Source organism: Pteropus alecto, unplaced genomic scaffold (assembly GCF_000325575.1).
Source record: "Pteropus alecto unplaced genomic scaffold, ASM32557v1 scaffold87, whole genome shotgun sequence".
Classification (NCBI taxonomy): domain Eukaryota; kingdom Metazoa; phylum Chordata; class Mammalia; order Chiroptera; family Pteropodidae; genus Pteropus; species Pteropus alecto.
The window spans coordinates 14880939-14899284 of record NW_006443225.1 but is presented as its reverse complement, the minus strand read 5'-3'; the positions used below and the strand labels follow the sequence as shown (position 1 = coordinate 14899284).

At 46.1% G+C, this 18346-nt stretch overlaps 1 protein-coding gene across 1 annotated transcript in view; it reads right to left on the bottom strand.

Moving 5' to 3' along the window:
* Positions 1 to 2028: 2028 nt before the first annotated feature.
* The window catches only part of RDH10 (retinol dehydrogenase 10), a 26220-nt gene continuing 9902 nt past the window's right edge, over positions 2029 to 18346 (bottom strand). Inside the window, exons 3-6 of the mRNA XM_006924030.2 lie at positions 6317 to 6415; positions 4977 to 5122; positions 3486 to 3617; positions 2029 to 3389 (exon numbers count right to left, since the gene is read on the bottom strand). Coding sequence (XP_006924092.1) covers positions 3266 to 3389; positions 3486 to 3617; positions 4977 to 5122; positions 6317 to 6415 — 501 coding nt within the window. The 3' untranslated portion in view covers positions 2029 to 3265. The remainder of the gene's footprint in view (positions 3390 to 3485; positions 3618 to 4976; positions 5123 to 6316; positions 6416 to 18346) is intronic.

Genomic DNA, 18346 nt, shown 5'->3' with positions numbered 1-18346 from the left:
CACAATGAGAGGAGCCTTCCCTTTTCAGCCTCCGGCCCTTCCCGATAATCTCCTCCTTGGAATGCCCAAGCCCCTGTTCTCATCTCCTTCGTTGCTTCACCAACCTTCCAGGCTTATCTCGACCACCACCTCTTACTTCCCTCCACTGCAAGACCTCATCAGGCCCGAGGCTTCACCTGTGGCATCTGCGCCTAAGATGCCCGCATCTGATCTTGTGAGTTACCTGCAAGCTGCTTGAGTTCCGGGATAGGCCCTCGGGCCTCCTGCATGCCTCGTGCATTTGCTAAACTGACCAGGGGGTACCAGCTATAGATTCCTCGGCCGGGTCCCAGCCCTGCTGACTGACCCATCACAGCCTTGTTCTTTCCACTGCTCTCTTTAATCAGACACAGGCAATAGATTTGGCATGGAAAGCGCTGCCCCGCCCCCACCCCCCTGACCCCCACTGATTTTATATTTAGTTGGAGGCAAAAGCAAATATCCGAGGTTCAGGTCAACAGCAATTTAGAAGTATTTCTGCCAGTTAGAAAAGAAAACTTTGAAAAAGACATTTGCCTTTTTTTTTTTTTTTTTTAACTTGGAGAAAATTTGAAAGGTATAGCCTTTCAAGGAAATAGGATACTTAAAAAAAGAAAAGAAAGAAGAAACCCAGGCTGGCTTTATGCAGTTCAGTCCTGTCAAGCTAATCTAATCTTTTGTGACAGAGCAGCAGACCTGGCAGATCAAGGGAGAAAACAATCGTTGGAATTTACCTTCGCTGGCTTCAGAATTTTTGATTCCTGGGTCCCATTCAATAAGATTATCATTAAATTGGCTGAAAGGTTAGAGAGAGGGGGGAGAGAGAGAGAGAAGAGATAGGAGAGGAAGGACAAACTCTTCTCGCCGGTTCTAGCCGGGGGACAGAAGTGGTCCCCTTAGGGGGTCGGCCTGGAGCCCAGTGGCCCTGAACAGTCGCCTGAATGGGCCAGATGAGAGCAAAGAGAACATATTCAAAGTCAGCATTAATGTCAAGATGGGGGACGTTGTGGATGAATAAGCAGTAACCTTGGCAGTTACTTAAGTGAGCAACCCTATCACACAGGCTTGACCAGAAGGCAGTTCGCGTTTGGGGAAATCATCGCTGCAGCGTGACACCAAGGCCGTGATGTTGGGACGAACGAGCACCTCCGGAGTCCCGGAGTCCGAAACGTGCCTTTACGGTGTCCCCATCCAAACCCTACCGCCAGGGGATTTGGACAGTGTTCAAGGGAGAGCCACAGATATAATTAAACTAGGCTGGGACGTGGGAAGTGAAGACTTTTACCGGAAAAAAAAAAAAATGGGTTTATTGAACTCAGAGATGGACAACCTTCCAAGGGTAGTAACAAACAAAAATAGAAATAGGTTTTAAATTACAACACATGAGAATAAAATTAAATGTAAGGACGACTTCCCTTAGTCTTGAGATGGATAAACGGGTGGTTAAAGCAGACAGACTTCTCTGGGGTGGTTGAGTGTGCTCGGGCTAACTCGGAGGCAGACCGGATGGCTTCTGAAATGCCTCTCCACCCACACTGTTACGAGACTACTTCAAAGCACGCCTTCAAACCCAAAAATGAAGAGGCAGCCAGTACCGCCATCGTTTTAGTGGCCTCAGGCTTGGTCATCATCTACAAAGAGAAATTCAGACACAGCAGGAAGCTACTCCCTATAAAAATGGGCGATGGGGACCCGAGTGCTGAGCCGGGACCGTCCTGTGTGTGGACGCAGGGTGGATTCGGTCCGCGGCGCAAACGCACAGGTAACGGACTTCTTTCCATTTTCCCTCTTTTAGTGTAAACGAGCCCTTGGAAAGGATCTGATCTCAAGTGGTGACCCTAGAATGTTGGCGTACGGCACCCGAGGCTGTTCGTGTCTGCTCCTGGGCACTGTCCCACTGAAACCCTTTATTTTTTTAACTAAGGCATGATACGGCGTGGAGGAAAACAGCACAGGATGATTCCCCCTACAACATAGCTGATAACTAATAAGCACACACTCAGCGGCACGTAAGTTAATTCTTTAAATTTAATCAGTACTTTATAAAATTTCCCAATTAATTAGTAAAAGATGGCTTATTTTAATAGCCTTAAACATTGGTCGTTATTTAAACAAGACATTCTAAAAAAAAAAAAAGCAATCACATGATAGTTCATAGTAATTTACAGGTGGATGGTATGCATTTAGGTACAGAGGTAGAAGTTCACTTTTACACTGTTTCACTAGGACACATTTACCAAATTCAAGGCACGAAATAGTTTGCTTTACAAAAAAATACTGTAAAAATGTCATCTGCTGTTCTACAATGTGAATAAAATTTTCAAAAGAATCTTTACACCTTCCACACTACTCCATAGTATTACATTTCCCCCCTCACTAATCATAGTTGGCACAAAAATGGGGACTTGCCCATTTTTAGAAACTCTTTCTTTATAGAGCTGCTACGTATTCTAGATAAAAGTCCATCCAAGGAAATGAAACACAGCAACTTCCTGAGGAAAGGGCACTTTCTGTATGCAGCAAAATTCACAGGTAGAAAAGGTATGATCTTTTTTGGATAACTAGGTCTCCAGAGTAATAGATACTTAAGGAAAGATTTCAGAGATGAAACTTAAAATTCGGCTAATACCTCAGTCGTTACGACTTTAAGAGACCTGATCACCTTTACTGTAACAATCAAACATCCTTTGATTCAAACTGGTGGAGATTTCAATATTCCTTTTTGAAAGAGCCGTTCACACAAACACCATGAAAAAGCCACATTGGCTTGCAAAGCTGAAACTTAAGACAACATGAGAAAATACAGCCCTGTCAGTCCTTGAAGTTGCAAGGGTGTCAAATGGCTAGTTTAATGACAAGAATTAATCAATTCTATGGGAATTAAGAAAAACCACGCACATGAAACACACTGTAGTTATCATCTCTAGACTTTCTGCTCATTAAAAAAAATAATAATGGCAGCCTGGAGATGTCACACAGTGCTTGTCTAAAAGACGTGACCGATTCTAGGGTTCTGCCTGAAAAGGACCCCACTGGTGACAACTTGAGCTCACTTCTGCTGATCACATTTTCCAAGCACTCAATAGCTGGTTAATTTAAACTTTATTATTATTATTATTATTTTTAAGTTGATTAAAAAAAGAAGTCCACACGGATTTAGAATCCAGAGAATGTCAGTAACATGGATCGGACTGAAACGTCTCGATCGTCTTCTGAGAGAGATGACGTCCCGTTCGGAAAAGATGTCTCAGATGCCGTTTTTCGCCTCGTTGTTGTTTGTGGCTTGTTTCCGCTGGGCGATGAAGGGGTACATGCACTTGTCCGCTCCCAGGAACCGGTACATGCACACGACCGCTTCGAAAGGGAGGATGCTGGAAAGCAAAGCCACAGTCGTTAGCGAACGGGAGACGTTCGGTCGTGGGGGCGGATGCGGACAGACCCGACCCACCAGGGACCCCTCCGGCTACCTCTTCATGAAAGTCACGATGTACATGAGGCGGGGGGTGCAGATCATGGGCTGGTCCGTGAGGATGGCTTTCATGGCCTGCTTCACACAGTAATCGGGCTTCAGAGGGGGCAGAAAAGGCTCGATTTCTTTCCTGAAAGTTATGTACGTAAAAGATGCAATTATGAACGAACACAAAACAGGGAAGACCAGAAATACATATCGGAACGTTAACAGTGACATTATCTGAATGACAAGATGTTGGGTCAATTGGGTTTACTTCTTTGTGCTATTCTGTATTTTCAAAATTTCTCTCTGAACTCATATTATTTGCAAAGTCTAGAAAACAAGTTACTTTTCTTTTTAAAAAAAGCAAAATTGGTCTGCTTTTCTGTAAAGTGAGTTGTTTTTAAAATGCCTTAAAAAGTATTTCAAATTATTTCTCTATTTTTCTCTTTCAACAGAAGGAGAGGGTGTTTGGCATTACAAACACTATAAACCCAAACAAGATGCCGACTTTTAGCATTAAGTATAGTTCAAATGACGTTGTGTAAACAGTGATGTCACCTCCCTGAGGGAAATAAAAGTCTGCTATATGCCTTCCTGGATGCCTGCATAGGGAAAGCCAAGGTGTTTTCTCTAGGGGTCTCTGCGGTGAAGCGCATTGGGACATCCTACCTTCAGCAGAATTCAGTAAGTTACACGTTGAAATAGCCTAATAATAATTCCCATCCTGACGGCGTCAGCCTGAGATTGGAAGTGACTCAAATCACCCTCCACCTACCTCGGGCTCAGTCAGGTTCATCTTCCTCTGCCTTTCAAACTCATCCAAGCAAAGATCTCAAAGTCAGCATGTCTTTGCAAGGACCCTCTTAATGATTCATGGCTTTGTTTATTCTGCTGAGCTCAAGTCATATGTGACTTGACATTTATGTTCCCATATGCCTCCTTTCAAAGTGGGTGGGTATTTTATTTCATTTCTAGTAAATCTAAACGTTTCTTCTCGTTCTGTCAGAGTGAATCTAGCTACATACACTCTGCAGAAAAAGGAAGCTCCTGAGTCTGAACTGTAATATTCCAAGGTCATTTTAGAAGGCCATTACTCTTCTGTGACAGTGACATTGTTTCATGTCCACGTCAAAGTCGCATTTATTTACTAACACTAACGTTAAAGAAATAAATTATCTTCTAAACAAGTGTCTTCTGAGGAAAATCCTGGGTATTCATGTTTTCTCCTTGAGGGCGCGGAGAAGCCGTGATTTATCGGACGCCTCCAGACTGACTTCTGCGAGCTGACACCACGGTGGCGTGAGACCCTCGCTCGTTACTCTTAGCCACCTCAATGTCACGAACCCTGACCAATGAAAACTACAGGTTAACTGTCAGATGATACTCGAAGTACAACAAGGCTGCCTACGTCTGAAGATCTAATCTACTTCCACGTATTCTCCCGATACGGAAAGATGATTTTAAAAAGAGCTTTTTATTCGTAATAAGACCGGTTCTCACGGACCTGATCCGGCAGCCTCTGAACATGCCAGTGTCCACCAGGTAAGGGCAAACCAACGTCGTTTTAATTCCATCCTTTTCGGCGGCCTTTAATTCGTGGCTCAGGGATTCATGGAAACCCACCACTCCGAATTTACTGGCGCAGTAATCCTGGGTCAGGGAGAGAGGAGGGCGTCAGCACTGAGCGTGTGCAGAGATCTCGCTCCAAACCCAAGCTTCTTCCCCGCCCAGGACTCTGCTTACAGGTTTGCTACAAAAGGTTACAGGTGACTAAGCAAAGAAAAGGAAAACATTTTAAAAGACAGATATCTGATGTGGTTCAGTGCAGAACTAATATTTTCAAAGCAACAGCAGAAACAAATGAACACTTTATTTGCCACATCAATGAAGTATCGTATTACTTTGGGGAAGTTACCAGGAGTCTAGGAAAGCTCACAAGCTGGAGTTAAAAACGGAGAGAGGTTCACTTTGAAGTGTCTGGAAAATTTACAAACAGTCTCTTGTTCAGTAAAGGAGACTGAAGAACCAGTTTGTTTAAATTAATGCTGGGAGAACAGAGGCAAGTCCCGCTTGGGCTGTAAGTTGTTATGATCCGCTTTTCTTTTTAGGGTGAAGTACGAATGAAAATGATAACTGTACCTTGTAAACTTAAACCAGAATGTAACTTAAGGACACGCGGTACAGAAAGAAAGTTCTTCTCCATCCCCCAGCTTTGACTCCAAGAATGGCAGCGTAGACTGTGGGAGCCATCTATTCTGTGTCCCTTTGCATATTTGCACGGGACGATGCTTCAGTTTTACGCCACAGGCAGCCACAGGAGTCACAGCACAGGACAGTATACAAACACACGCTTTATAATTTGAATATTGTGAAGACGACGGTTTAAGGCCACACTTACAGTGTGGGACACCTCACATCTGCCATAACCATGTCATCTGATGAGCTAAAACGAGATTGCTCACTTCGGGCAAGCTGACCAAAACAGAAGGTCAACCTTCGACCTCATTTATCTGTTTCCCTGGCACTGCTATGCCCTCCACGGCATCGCTCTTGACCTTGTCCGTCCCCACCGTCATCAAGCAAAACTGGTAATGAAAACAGGGCGTCCTGAGGCCCGGCCGCCGCCTTCTCTTACTGCTGCTGTCTGGACAACTAGGACAGGTGACTTTACGGCAGCAGATGTAGAGTTGGCCGTGGGTGACTGCGGATCACCCCTCCAATGGCACACAGGTAGAGAGGGGGCTTTCACGAATGCACGGGCAGCGGGCAATCTTTTTAGGGTTTTGGTGTATTCGTTACGAGATACGGCGACTGAATGAAGGAAATGCTTCCCATGTGACAAACCTCCACTCCAGCGGTACTGAACAATCCCAAGGAACTCGCGACCGTCACGATGTGACCGTGATTAATCTCCAGCATCGTAGGAAGAAAAGCCTTCGTGGTCTGAAAAAGTGAGATTCAAAGCTTCAGAATTGACGTCACGCGTTTCCTCTGAAACCCAACCGAAGATCGCAAAACAAAGTTTTATCCACGGAATGTTCCAGTTCCCAAGTTTTTAAAAAAATGCTTAACAGTTATCGAAAAGAGAAGACCCTTCCCACGTCTGGTTAACTTCGCACCATGTCATTGGCATCGCGGGCCTATCACAAGCCGTGACCGACAAGCCTGTAACACAAGGCCCTTTGAGGGCACCGTCGTGATGAAAGGAAAGTCAGCAGGATGAGGCTCTTCACCGCCTTTCAAGTGATAGTTATTTGCTAACCTAGATGACTCCCAGGTCAGAGGCCTTTTTATGCTCGCGACACCTGAGCACAGCTACCTCGCGGTCTGTGAGGGACCGCCAGCCAGCCTACCCTCCAACAGGTGCTTTGTATTAATGTTTACCTAGGAGCTATAACCGGTGATAAACCCATGAACAAAGAGATGTTCCAGCATCATTGCCAGCATCCGAAGCTTTGTCACCAAAGTGTACTAACAGGAAGTAAAAAGTATTTTAGTATGTGAGGAAAAAAAAAAAACGGGGTAAAAGTACAGAGTCATTTTAATGAAAACTGTGTCCATGCACTGACAAAAATTTCTGAATGACCACACTGCACCATGGCGCATGCTGGGGAGTGACCTTCCCACGGAGGCAGGTGACTGGCCTCTCAGCGAGCCAGGGCATGTGGCAGTTCCAAGGCAGTGGGCTCAGAGGTGGCACGGATTTCTTATTCACTCGGTTCTTGTCTCCCTCTCGCTCTCCTGCCTTCAAGATGCAAGGCTGTATTTTTTTTTAAAAATTACCTCGAATTGCTCGAGATGATCTATGAACTCCTCTACCAGGCTCCCAACAGTTTTATAACCTGCTTCTTAAAAGAAAGCAGCAAAGAGCAACCTGTCTCTGCTGAGTTATAGCCCGCTGCCAACACGGCTCCCCGTGATTTATGGAGTCAGAAAACCCAAACACTACACAATGGACTTAAAGAGCTGAATTCCCCTCTCGGAGGATTTCCTGGCTGAGGGATCCCTGAATTTTTGCATAAATATCTAATTTGCCGTGATAACTTTTGCATGTACAAGATCAAAAACAGGTATTCCATCAATTCTGAAGTATTTCCACGTTGCGGTCCATGCTGCGTACACTCGCCGGATGAACTTGGTGACGTGTCCTAAGGTCTTCTCCAGTCTGACTCCTGACAATAACAGGATACCCCTCACCCCCCAACTCAGACCCCGTCGGGGCCCCCTCGCTGCTGTCACCCATGTCACGCTTATTCTCACCTGTAAGGTTTTACCCATGAACTCTTCTCCGACAGTCTACCCCACAGCCCTCCTATGTAATTCAGAGTGTACTATTCATCACACATTTACACAGCCTCTTATGCTTTTCAAAGCGCGTATGTCACCAGAGTTTCCCAGTACCTCTCTGCGGAAGGCAGTTGGGGCGCTAAGCCTTTATCTAACATCCTATTCACCTTGACTCTGTCCATATTTCCTTAAGACATACAGTTGGTACCATTCACTGTAACATATAATTATTTCATGGTATTTTGATTCGGATTGTTTTAATCGGTCTGGCTGCCCCAGACTGAACTGGAAGATATGGATGTTTTCGGCTAGCAAGGGGAACAGCTGTGACGGGCACGGCGAAGGGACAGTGATCGGCACTTCAAACGTACTTCGCGGGCCTGGCGCACTGCAGGACGTGTGACAGATAAACGCTTCCGCTTGCTTTTATTTCTTTGTACTAGTGAGTGGGGTGGTCGGGGTAATTATGATAGCAATTATGATTCTGGTCTGCTTGATAGCCAAAAAGGCAAGCTGTGGTACTTTAGGTCATTATAGGCTCTTGCTTTTAGGCTCTGTAGCTTATCTATGGCCATTATAGCAAAGAATTACAATAAAGTAACACCACAAAGAAGCTTATGTATTCCAATATAAACTAGAAAACCTGTCCTTAAAAAAAAGTCTATGTCTTTTTAAAAAGTATCTGGTTCTGATGAATTGTTTCCAGGGTAACTAAAAAGTATAAAATTTATTCTCGATGTTATCCAGAAATCATTTCTAAGTATCAAAAGTTTGCCTAATTTTGGAATACAGGGATAGATTCAGTATGGGGGAACCTATTTTTCAGGTCTTAAGTATAAGAACTCAATATTAAATCCCAAGAAATTACACACAGTATAAACTGCCAGTAAGAATTTGCTACTTGGTGACCTGGCCAATCTGAACGGCTGACTAGGACTGTTCACACGGGCGGCGTCCCCTCCATGTCCAGCTGGCGGCTGGCCCTGACTAGGAACGCACAGACACCGAGTGGGCTGGCTCCAATGACCTCCGGGTATTCATGTGCCACGCCGTCGCCTGCAGGTGTTAAATGACTCACCCAGATCCCGGCACCACATAAAAGTGGGCGATAGAAGATTAACAAGTCCCTAACAGTTTTTTAAGTTTAATTTGTTGCGAGGTTCTGAAACTAACGAGGTTGGTCTGGTGATATTAACTTGTTCCTGCAACAAGTGTTTCTTGAACGCCTGGCGCGTGCAGGGGGGGGGGACTGCACGACGACCTGGCCAAACAGTGACAGATGAAATGACAGCAGGTCCCGCTCGTCCCTACGCAGAACTGACACTCACCAGCACTTCACTGTGTTACACTGGAACATCCAACATGAAACGGTTCTAGTTTATCTTTCGCAAAAGCAGAATATTGTGGCCACATATTCTAAAATAAAATGGGATTTGGGCTTCTTCCCCCTGCCCCCTACCGCCGCCCCCCCCCGCCACAAGTAACGTGGAGAGACATTCAAGCTACTGGTTTTACATTTAAAGGAAAAAATGAAAAGAAAAAGAGAAAAGAATCCAAATAGGGCTAAGTAACTAAAATCTTTTCCAACTGTGGGTTATAAACATATTTTTCAGGGAAAAACACTTCATTTTAAGTAGCTAGTAAAGTGTGACATAGGTTTGTTTGTTTTAACATGAAGCTTTTTTTTTTTTTTTTGAGAGGGGTGAGTTAGCTAAAAAAAAAAAAAAGGTAATGTCAGGTCAATGTTTTGTTTAAAATGCATGATTTCTTACCTCATCTGGGACAAACTTGGCCGCTGTATGAACGAGAGCCAATGTGTCACTGTGTTTGCTCCGTTCCAAGACAAAGGTCTATATTCTTTACTCAGGAAGGCTCACCAACTATGGGTCTAATACTACGCCTGGGACAAAAACCTCAAACGAAGCTGGGAAAACCAAGCACCGAGGAAACCAGGAGGGGACGGAAGGCCCAGGGCCACGGCAGCCCGGGAACCCAGCCCGCCTGTCTTCCAAAGCTCGCGTCACACACCTGCTCAGCTCCTACCGCGTCCCGGGCAAGGGCCAGCCTGGGACGAGAGTCATCGGGGCCATGCAGGTTTCCGTTCAAACCTGAGTTTTGGGGGTTCACGCTGGAGCCCGATCCACGTAACTGAGCACTAAGGCTGCTAGTCATTTCCTTTGCTGCCTGAATGGAGGTGACCAATTACTGCTCGTGCATTATTTCCACAACCAGACTCCTGCCTTATGTCAGGAGCACGTTACCAAATAAACTTTGATCGGCACTAATTCTATCCCTTACTTTACAAGAAAAACGCTATAAATGGGTGGCTAGAAAGCATCACACTTTTAGGAATTTTCCCAAGTAACCTGACTAGTTTTCTTTTCTAATTACGCTTGCCCTCGACAGTCTAGTAGATGACATCTGAGATAGCACAGCATATTCCGTCCTTGACACAGTCTGACAGCACAAAGAAGTCTGGCACTTCGCAATGAATTATTAATGTGCACAAATATTGCAGCGTGGATGAGATGGGGACCAGCGAAAGGTGAAGTGCTAGTTGCCATGACACCAGTCAGTTCACGCTAAGGTTCGTCGTGATCTTTAACTTCGTCTCAAAGAGTCGCTAGAGGAACATAAACGGCAAACCTGCAGCTCACGCCCAAACGGATTAAGTGTAAATTCGCGCGCCCGCTGCCGAACGAACGCTGGGGCCGCTGTGTTTTCTCCGCGCGAAGGACGGATCACCTGGGGCAGGAGTCGGCACCTGGTGAAGGGATCGCTAAAGGAAGTTCGGAGTTAGTTGGTGCCAAGGGCGGTTGGCGAGGTCGGCGAGACGCTTAACCTAAGTCGGAGAACGGGCCCTCCGTGGGTACGTCCGCTTACTGCCTGCGAACAGAGGACATCCCGTTCCTCATGAGAAAATATGGAAAATATGGTTGACTCTTGATCTCAGAGTCTCAAAGTCAGCAACCGATACACACTCACTGGTCTGCTCACTGGAAGAATTCGGAGTTGGAATAGACATAGGGATTATCTTATCTGCAAAACAAAACTCTTAATAATGGACCCTGGCTAAAAAGTGTGGAGAGAGACGTTAGGTTACCCGCGATTGATTTTTTTAATCACGAGACTCTAATACCATAATCTGCCACCAGTTGACAGGGTTGCTATGTGACGTTAAAAAAAAAAAAAAAAGGAAAAGGCCATTCATGTGGACGTTCGCACAAAACACACTTAACAAGCCTCGTATGTCTGTGGCTCCTCAGGGGTCCTCTCTGGGGACCTCTTCAAAGCACCGGGCACTTTGAACGATAACTGCAAAGGTCGTATTTACAATATAAACAAGAACTTCTCAAACAGAAGTGTGAGTGGACATAGACATGACATGTCATATCTCGAGAAATCTTTGAATGTCAGGTTCACGCCACATTAACTCCCAACAGTTCCAACCCTCCCGAGCGCTCTTGGCGAGCTTAATGACAGACTGCAACGCAGAGCCTGCAGCTGCACTGTCAGGGAAAATTAGCCCTCGGTTAAACTAAAGAGACGTGAGGAAGTGTGGTGTCCGGCAAAGTCTGACTTTTGAAACCCCGAGACGGATGACATTTGAAAGGGGTAGGCGAAACGCCGAGAATGTGTCCTCTACGCTTGTGAGCGGAGCCAGGTACCCAAGAAAAGGAAGAGCAGAGTTAGTTCCTCCCCGTGGGAAAAGGCCTCGCACTGTATTTTTGTGCATTCGTGCATCTTCACAACCATCCTGTGGTCAATTCAAGAAAAGGCATCTTTTAAAAGAATCGTTTCGAGGTGTTTCTCTCTCGTCCAAACGTCCCAGAAACAGAGCAGGCTTTCTAAAGAGGCCCACAGAGCGCATTCCGGTGAGAAGGGGTGACCACCATCAGCACGTACATAGTACAGTTTGCTGATATGTGTGTAAAGGTTTTCAGAATCTCCAAATAATAGCAATATATACAATTAAAAAAAAAACATCAAGACCCCACTGAACAGAGTCTAACTGGACGGCCTTACGGTACCCACGCCTCCGAGTGGCTCAGCCCCCTCCCTGGGTCTCGCTCCTTCTGCTTGTGTCGCTAGTGGGGTAACTTATCTTTGCCAGAATCACAAAGAAACATTCTTATGTACAGGGATAAAATGACTCTTCTCTGAAAATTCCGTCACCGCTTTCTAGAAAACTATGATTTGACAGTGCAAAATACTGAAGGCACTGAAAAAAACAATGAACTGTGTCGCAAAGGTTAAGGGGATAAATCATTAGTGTGCGCAAAGATTAAAAAATGGTGACATACCGCCAAGCCAACCTGGGAAGGAAACACGTGGCTAAATATTTACTTTTCATTCTGTCGACTGACAGGTATCTGCTTAATAAATGTACTGACCACCAAACTTCAGCCATTTAAGCTTTGACCACAGAAAGTGTTACCTGAAGATTTTCATTACAAAATTATCCTCGATTGGGAAATAAAACCCAAACCAAGATTTGCTGGTAATACGTTGACTTTTAAATATTTTAGGTGCAGTCGACAGCACAAATTCTGAAATTCAGGGAGCTGGATCACGGCTTTTTTTTTTCTTTCCTATTTGGGTGTGTTTGCAGAGACAGAGAGGGACAGACTGTGCAATAGAGCCCCCAAGATACCAGACGCAACAACACGTGCACCGAAATCGGTCAGATCGACCCAATGTCCCGTCTTCAGTGAGAGGACAGGCTCAAGAAGACGTCGCAAGCACCGAACCCAAACCCGTGTCACAGCCGCCACCTTTTTATTGTTCTGTTGAGGCCACAGGGATCTGCTGAACGTTTGCAGGCGTCAGCAGTTAATCCTGCACCACGCGCCAGTCTGCTCCTGCAGTCGCCCTGCGACCAGGAAGCTCATAAAAGAGCGAAGCTTTTCAAACGAACACCTAGGTGACGACACCATCGGTTATTCAGCAAAAATAAATGCTTCGTTGACTTGCCGCCCCCAGCCGAAGCACGGGTTGCATCTGCCCTGCGGCAGAGACTCGGGCATCGACCTCCCCTTACGTTTCGGAGTTTGCCATGAAGAAACACCAGGAGGGAGCGACTTAACACCCCACCTGTCCGGCAAGCCCAGCGGCCTTCAGAGTCCAGACACCACATGGTTCCGACTGCCCATCCCTTAACCTTCCTGTTACTTGACCCCTCTCGACTTAACTCCCTTGTGAGACAAAAAGATCTCCAAGTTTTTTAGCTCCAAAATGGTGCAACGACTTATAGCCAACAATTCTTCCTTCGATTCTTACCACACTTTCAAAATACAAGTTGGAACACTGAGGTATTACTTGCCTGAGACTCTCGTAAATGACTCAGTAAGGTTTCAACTCCATAAGTGCAGTTGCCAGCATCTTGTGAGCAGTAAAAATGTCTACTCATTAAACATTTATGTTGTCATGATTGTGCCTTTTAAAATAATGTAACTTGTAACTTGAATTCATGCCTCTTATATACGACAAAAGTTACAAATTACCTGTGAAACAATTGTCATTTTTCCACATTTTCCTTGAGCCCACAGAAGCTCAACATGCTAAAAGACACAATGAATGTTGAGCACTGTTTCTGAAATGCTGCTCTCCCTGGCTCTGTCCCTGGCCCAGTCCCCAGAGACCAAAGGGTTGTTCCAGCATCTCTCTCAAGCTTAGGCCTCTGCCCTTATTTAATAACTTTACAGAATCAGGAAAATAACCCACGGAATTGCTGCCAAACTGTCTGCCAGACAACAGGTTGTCATTAAACCCTTTGCTTTGCCCTAAACTCCAATCACGTCGCAGAGGTTGTAATAAAGATGGATCTGCCGAAGGGCAGAGGCTTCGTTCTGCTCCAGTGACTGGGAAGCACCTCCGTGTGGCGTGAACACTGTACGGCCACCTGGAGTGGCAGGAATCCTTCCCCGCCCCCACCCGCTCCGACAGCCCAGCCCAGCAATGTCCCCATGTCACCTGCCATCATCCCTTGTACTTCATATCTATAAAGAGTTCAAATTCTTCTCTGCTTTCCAGTTTGCTTACTGTGGAGTCTTTAAAAGAAATTAAAAATCTTTACCTAAACAAAAGATAAATATAATCAAGAAATTACTCCCCAAAACTTTTTATTCTCAAGCATGCATGACCACAACTTAGAATTTACTATGTGTGAGGGTCTGTGAAGTCCCCATATTGTGTTAGGCATTGTTTAAAAAAATAAATCTCTGTGACCCGCTTAAAGAAATGCAAGGACTATGAAGCCACCTCCTCTCTAAACCAGTGGCTCTCAGACTTTGCTGCGTGTAGGAACCGTGTAAGGGAGGTTTGACTTCTGCTGTCCGGGCCGCACCCCTAGCCGATCGCTCCAGGGAGGAATCAGGCATCAGGGGACAGCCCTCCCCGGCGACTCCGAAACCCAGCTGAGTGTGGGGAGCACTGTTCTAGAAGGGGGTCTCAGACCCCGCACCGCCAACATTTGGGGCTGGGTAATCTGAGGTCGTGGGCAGAGCTGTCCTGTGCATCACAGGATGTTTAACACGTCCCTGGTCTCTACCTACCGGTGCTGACAAGCAAAAGTGTCTTGAGACGGTGCCAGATGCCCCAGCGAGTGGGGGGGGGCGGGGACGGGGAAAGTTGGGGACACAGCCCCGTGAGGACCACTCTCTACAAAGAAATCGAGTGCCATAGAGCCCCACGATGATTTTTTCTAATTCTCATATTGTTATTTTTTTCTAGGCTTGGGAGATATTCTGGGCTTTAAAAAATCATAACTTAAAACTGGCTCAAAAGCCCATCACTTTCAGTTTATATGTCAATACCTTCGAACCACCACCCACTTCTAAATTAAGAACTATCTCCGAGGGACAATAACGCTGCCGTGTCGGGGCCAGGAGTGGAGGAGAGGGGTGCACAACAGGCAAGGCCCCTGCCCTCTCGGGACTTATTTCCCCACAGCCGTTTGGTCCTGGGCAGGAAGAACGGGCTCTTTGCGCATGGCCCCGACTTCGTGCCAAAGCTTATGGCTTTGGGGACACCGTCCTGGGCTCAGCGACCAAGGAGAATAGTGACAAGAACCGCCTGGACTCTTCCTTTTAGACACTGAACAGGATCCCAAATCAACGAATTAAACCTCGGCTAGGGCGAGGGTGGCCCGGGGTGCGTGGTCTGGCAGCCTCCTGGTCTACAGGGTTCCTGAGAGGCTGATTAGCTCGGAGGAGTAGAGGGGGAGGGGAACGGAGCATGAGAAAGTGGGAAGGGAGGGAAGTACTCAAGAGCAGTTCCTCCAGGGGGCTTTGATGTGCATAAGAGTCACCTGGGGCCTGAACCAAAAGCAGGTTCCGATTCGGATCTGCTTTCCCAGCGTGTGGGCCGGCGTGGGCCAGCAGGCCCAGTGCCGCTAACGCTCTGGACCCCAGGCTGAGCATCGGGTGCCAGCAGGAGCGGGAGAATCGACTCCAGACCTCAAGTACCTGCTGATCAATGTCTCCCAGAAATTCAGCAAAATAGGCAGACTAATTTCTCTGTCCTCTATCCCACCCGTGTCCTTCAGGACTTCAGGGGTTAGGAAGTCCCATACTCTACCCCACTCCAGCCCCCATCAATGTTTATCAGAAAAAGGACGATCAAATCCAGGTGCCAAGCCCGCAGAGCTTTACGAACGACTGCTGGAGTTCGCAGGCCGCCTGCACCGGCCCTGGGTCCGCGTTTGGCACTAGCGAACCCTTCTGCTGTGGTGTGGATGCGCGTGTCTCCTTGAATTCAAATGTGGAAACCCTAACACCCAACGTGATGGGACTAGGAGGTGGGGGTCTTTGAGAGGTGACTTGGTCATGAGGGTGGAGCCCTCATGAATGGGATTAGTGCCTTTGTGAAGAGAACCCAGAGAGCTTACTTAACCCCTTCTACCACGTGAGGGTACAGCAAAGACAGCTGTCTACACACCAGGACGTGGGTCCTCACCAGACACTGCAATATGCTGGAGTCTGGATCTTGGACAAACCTCTAAAACTGTGAGAATTACACTTCTATCGCTTATAAGCCGCCCAGTCTCGGTACCCTGTTACAGCAGCCCAGAGGGGCTCAGGCACCCCACGACATGACACACGAGACATGAGACGTAACAAGCTCTCAAAACGAGACCTAGAAAACTTCAAAATCCTTTCCCGTCATCCACAGAGGCTTTGAAAGCTTAGTGTTCGGCACAGGAAATTCAGACCCTTTTCGTCTCAGCCGTTTATCTTTTTGATGTCCCACGTTTGCCTTCCTGAAGCTTTCATGGTTTGGTAAGCCTGTGAGAAAACCCTACCTTGGAAATAATTACCCCTTCGAAAGTCAGATGATTGGGCGGTAAGTTTGGACACCATCAGCCAGCCAAGCCCGCACAATTGTGAAAATCCATGATTAGCATTTCCAAAAGCAAAGCCTATGGAGTTATCTGGAATTCTGATCTCATAAGATTATTATGTAACAGAATGAAGGTTTTACATTTTCCAGGCGATAATGAGCTTAAAGATCGGTACCAAGTATTTACAAAACTTATTTACAAAACTTCGTTCGGTCTTAGCAGAAAAGCTCTTTTTATTCCCTACTTTTCATGCCCAGTGTGCCCATGCTGACACGCACGTGAGGAAGAGAAGGGAGCAAGCTGAGCGACCGAGAATGGACCATGCTGTTCTCGACGAACGAACCGCCATGGAAAATGACAGAAAAGGCACAGAAAAAAACCAGGAGCTGGGCTTTGGTCATAAAATTCTAGTGTGCTGTTGGTTTTTTAGCCTAGAATTTTACATGCTTGTCTAATTTATGGAGCAAACTTCCTGGGGATAGTAATGACTAGTTAACTTCCTAGAGTTAATTAGTCGTTGCTAAACTAACCATGCTCATAAAAAAAAAAAAACAAACGAACATGTGAAGGTGGGTTCTGGTGTTGCACCACAGGGCACAGGCCGAAGTGACTCACAGGGAAGCCGAGGCGCTTTGAACGTGCAGCCCAGGTGAGCATGGCTGGCCCTCGGACAATAATGCCGTTCCAGTCATTGTCGTTTCATCGTGAGCCCGATGAGATGCCCTAGGAACTTCGCTCCTGTCTGGTGAAATCGGTTTCGTGATGTGTCATTTTGCTTAAAGTCGCAGAACCTATGGACGACGTTAAGTGAGGACTCACTGTGTTTGCAGAGGCTCTAAACGAAAGCTTAGCGTGACGGCCTGCCCTGTCCTGGCTGCGTCCTTCCCCGGTGGTGACCTTAGTCAAGTCCTACAACCTGTCCCGGACTGTTTCCTCATCCATAAAAATGAGGATCATGGCTCTACTTAACTGAGAAGCGTGCTTATGAAAGGGCTTTGTAAAATTCAAGTGCTATGTAACAGTACAGTAAGTGTGCACGAGGCTCATTAAGCATATATTTACAGGCTATTTTGGTTGTAAGTGCTATCTATTTTTGTTGATGTTGTTTTTTCAAGTTCCTGCAATTCCTGATTTCCTATGTGTGGCTCCCAGGCCTCCCTGCCCTCCACGCAGTGCCAGGCCGCTCACTTCCTGCAAAAGCCCAGTGTCCAACCACGAGAGGGAACCTCAGAACCACACTGCTGAGCGGGCTGCAGCCGCCTGGCCCCTTTCCTCCTGGGTGGCGCTAGGACACACCAAGGCACATCCCAATAACACCCCTTCCAACCCTTTTTCTTCAATTTTACTAGGAGCAGAAAGCCACAGTTTTAAAATACATATTACAACGCTTGACGGAGAAGTGTCCAGCAAATGTAAAAATGCTAACAGCTAGTACGGAACCATTTGAAAATGATTTATTATACCCGATGTTCTTTTTTCCCAAGAGATTGTGGAGCTACCTTGTTTTAGAAAATCCTTGAGAAATCAGTAGGGGGCAGTATGTTAATTACAATTTGCAGGTGGGAAAATTCAGGCTTTGAATTTTAAGTTTCACTTGTCCTCAAAATACCCATGTGCTTACATAAGTTCCACCACAAATATTTTCCCAGTTACACGGATTTGGTAAGTGTTAACTCTGAGCCCCATTGTTTAGAATAACACTAAGAAGCTTAACCATGTTAATATTCAAAACTTTCAGGACGAAACTATTTGAAGGAAAGGCAAGAAATTCACATTTTTATGCAAAAGCAACAAATGAGAAACTCTGTGGCTTCCCCTGACCCGAAATCGCCAACGTCGCAACGCTAACACCATCAGCACCTTCCACACAGCTTTGTGTGATCTTTGCAAGCTTCACAGACCAAGAAATGTTTTGTTTCCAAATGTGAATTCATCGATTCATTGTAAGTGGCTTGTCAGTTGGGCTAATTTGACAGCACTCAAGGTTACGGCAGTAATTGCCCTTACTTGTTAAATATTCTAGCAGCATTTGCTGAAGTGTTGAAAGTTTTATGATCATTATGAGAGGATATTCAACTTTTTTCCCCGTGGTTCACTTAATTTTAGTTTCAGAGCATTTAAGAAAATGGTCCCTGACAGGTGTGAACTTGAGTTTTAAGAGAATTGACAAATAAAGTAAAAAAGGAAAAGGGATTCGAGAATGGGCCATGCTGGGTAAGATCAAGGGAAAGATGTTAGCATTCCTG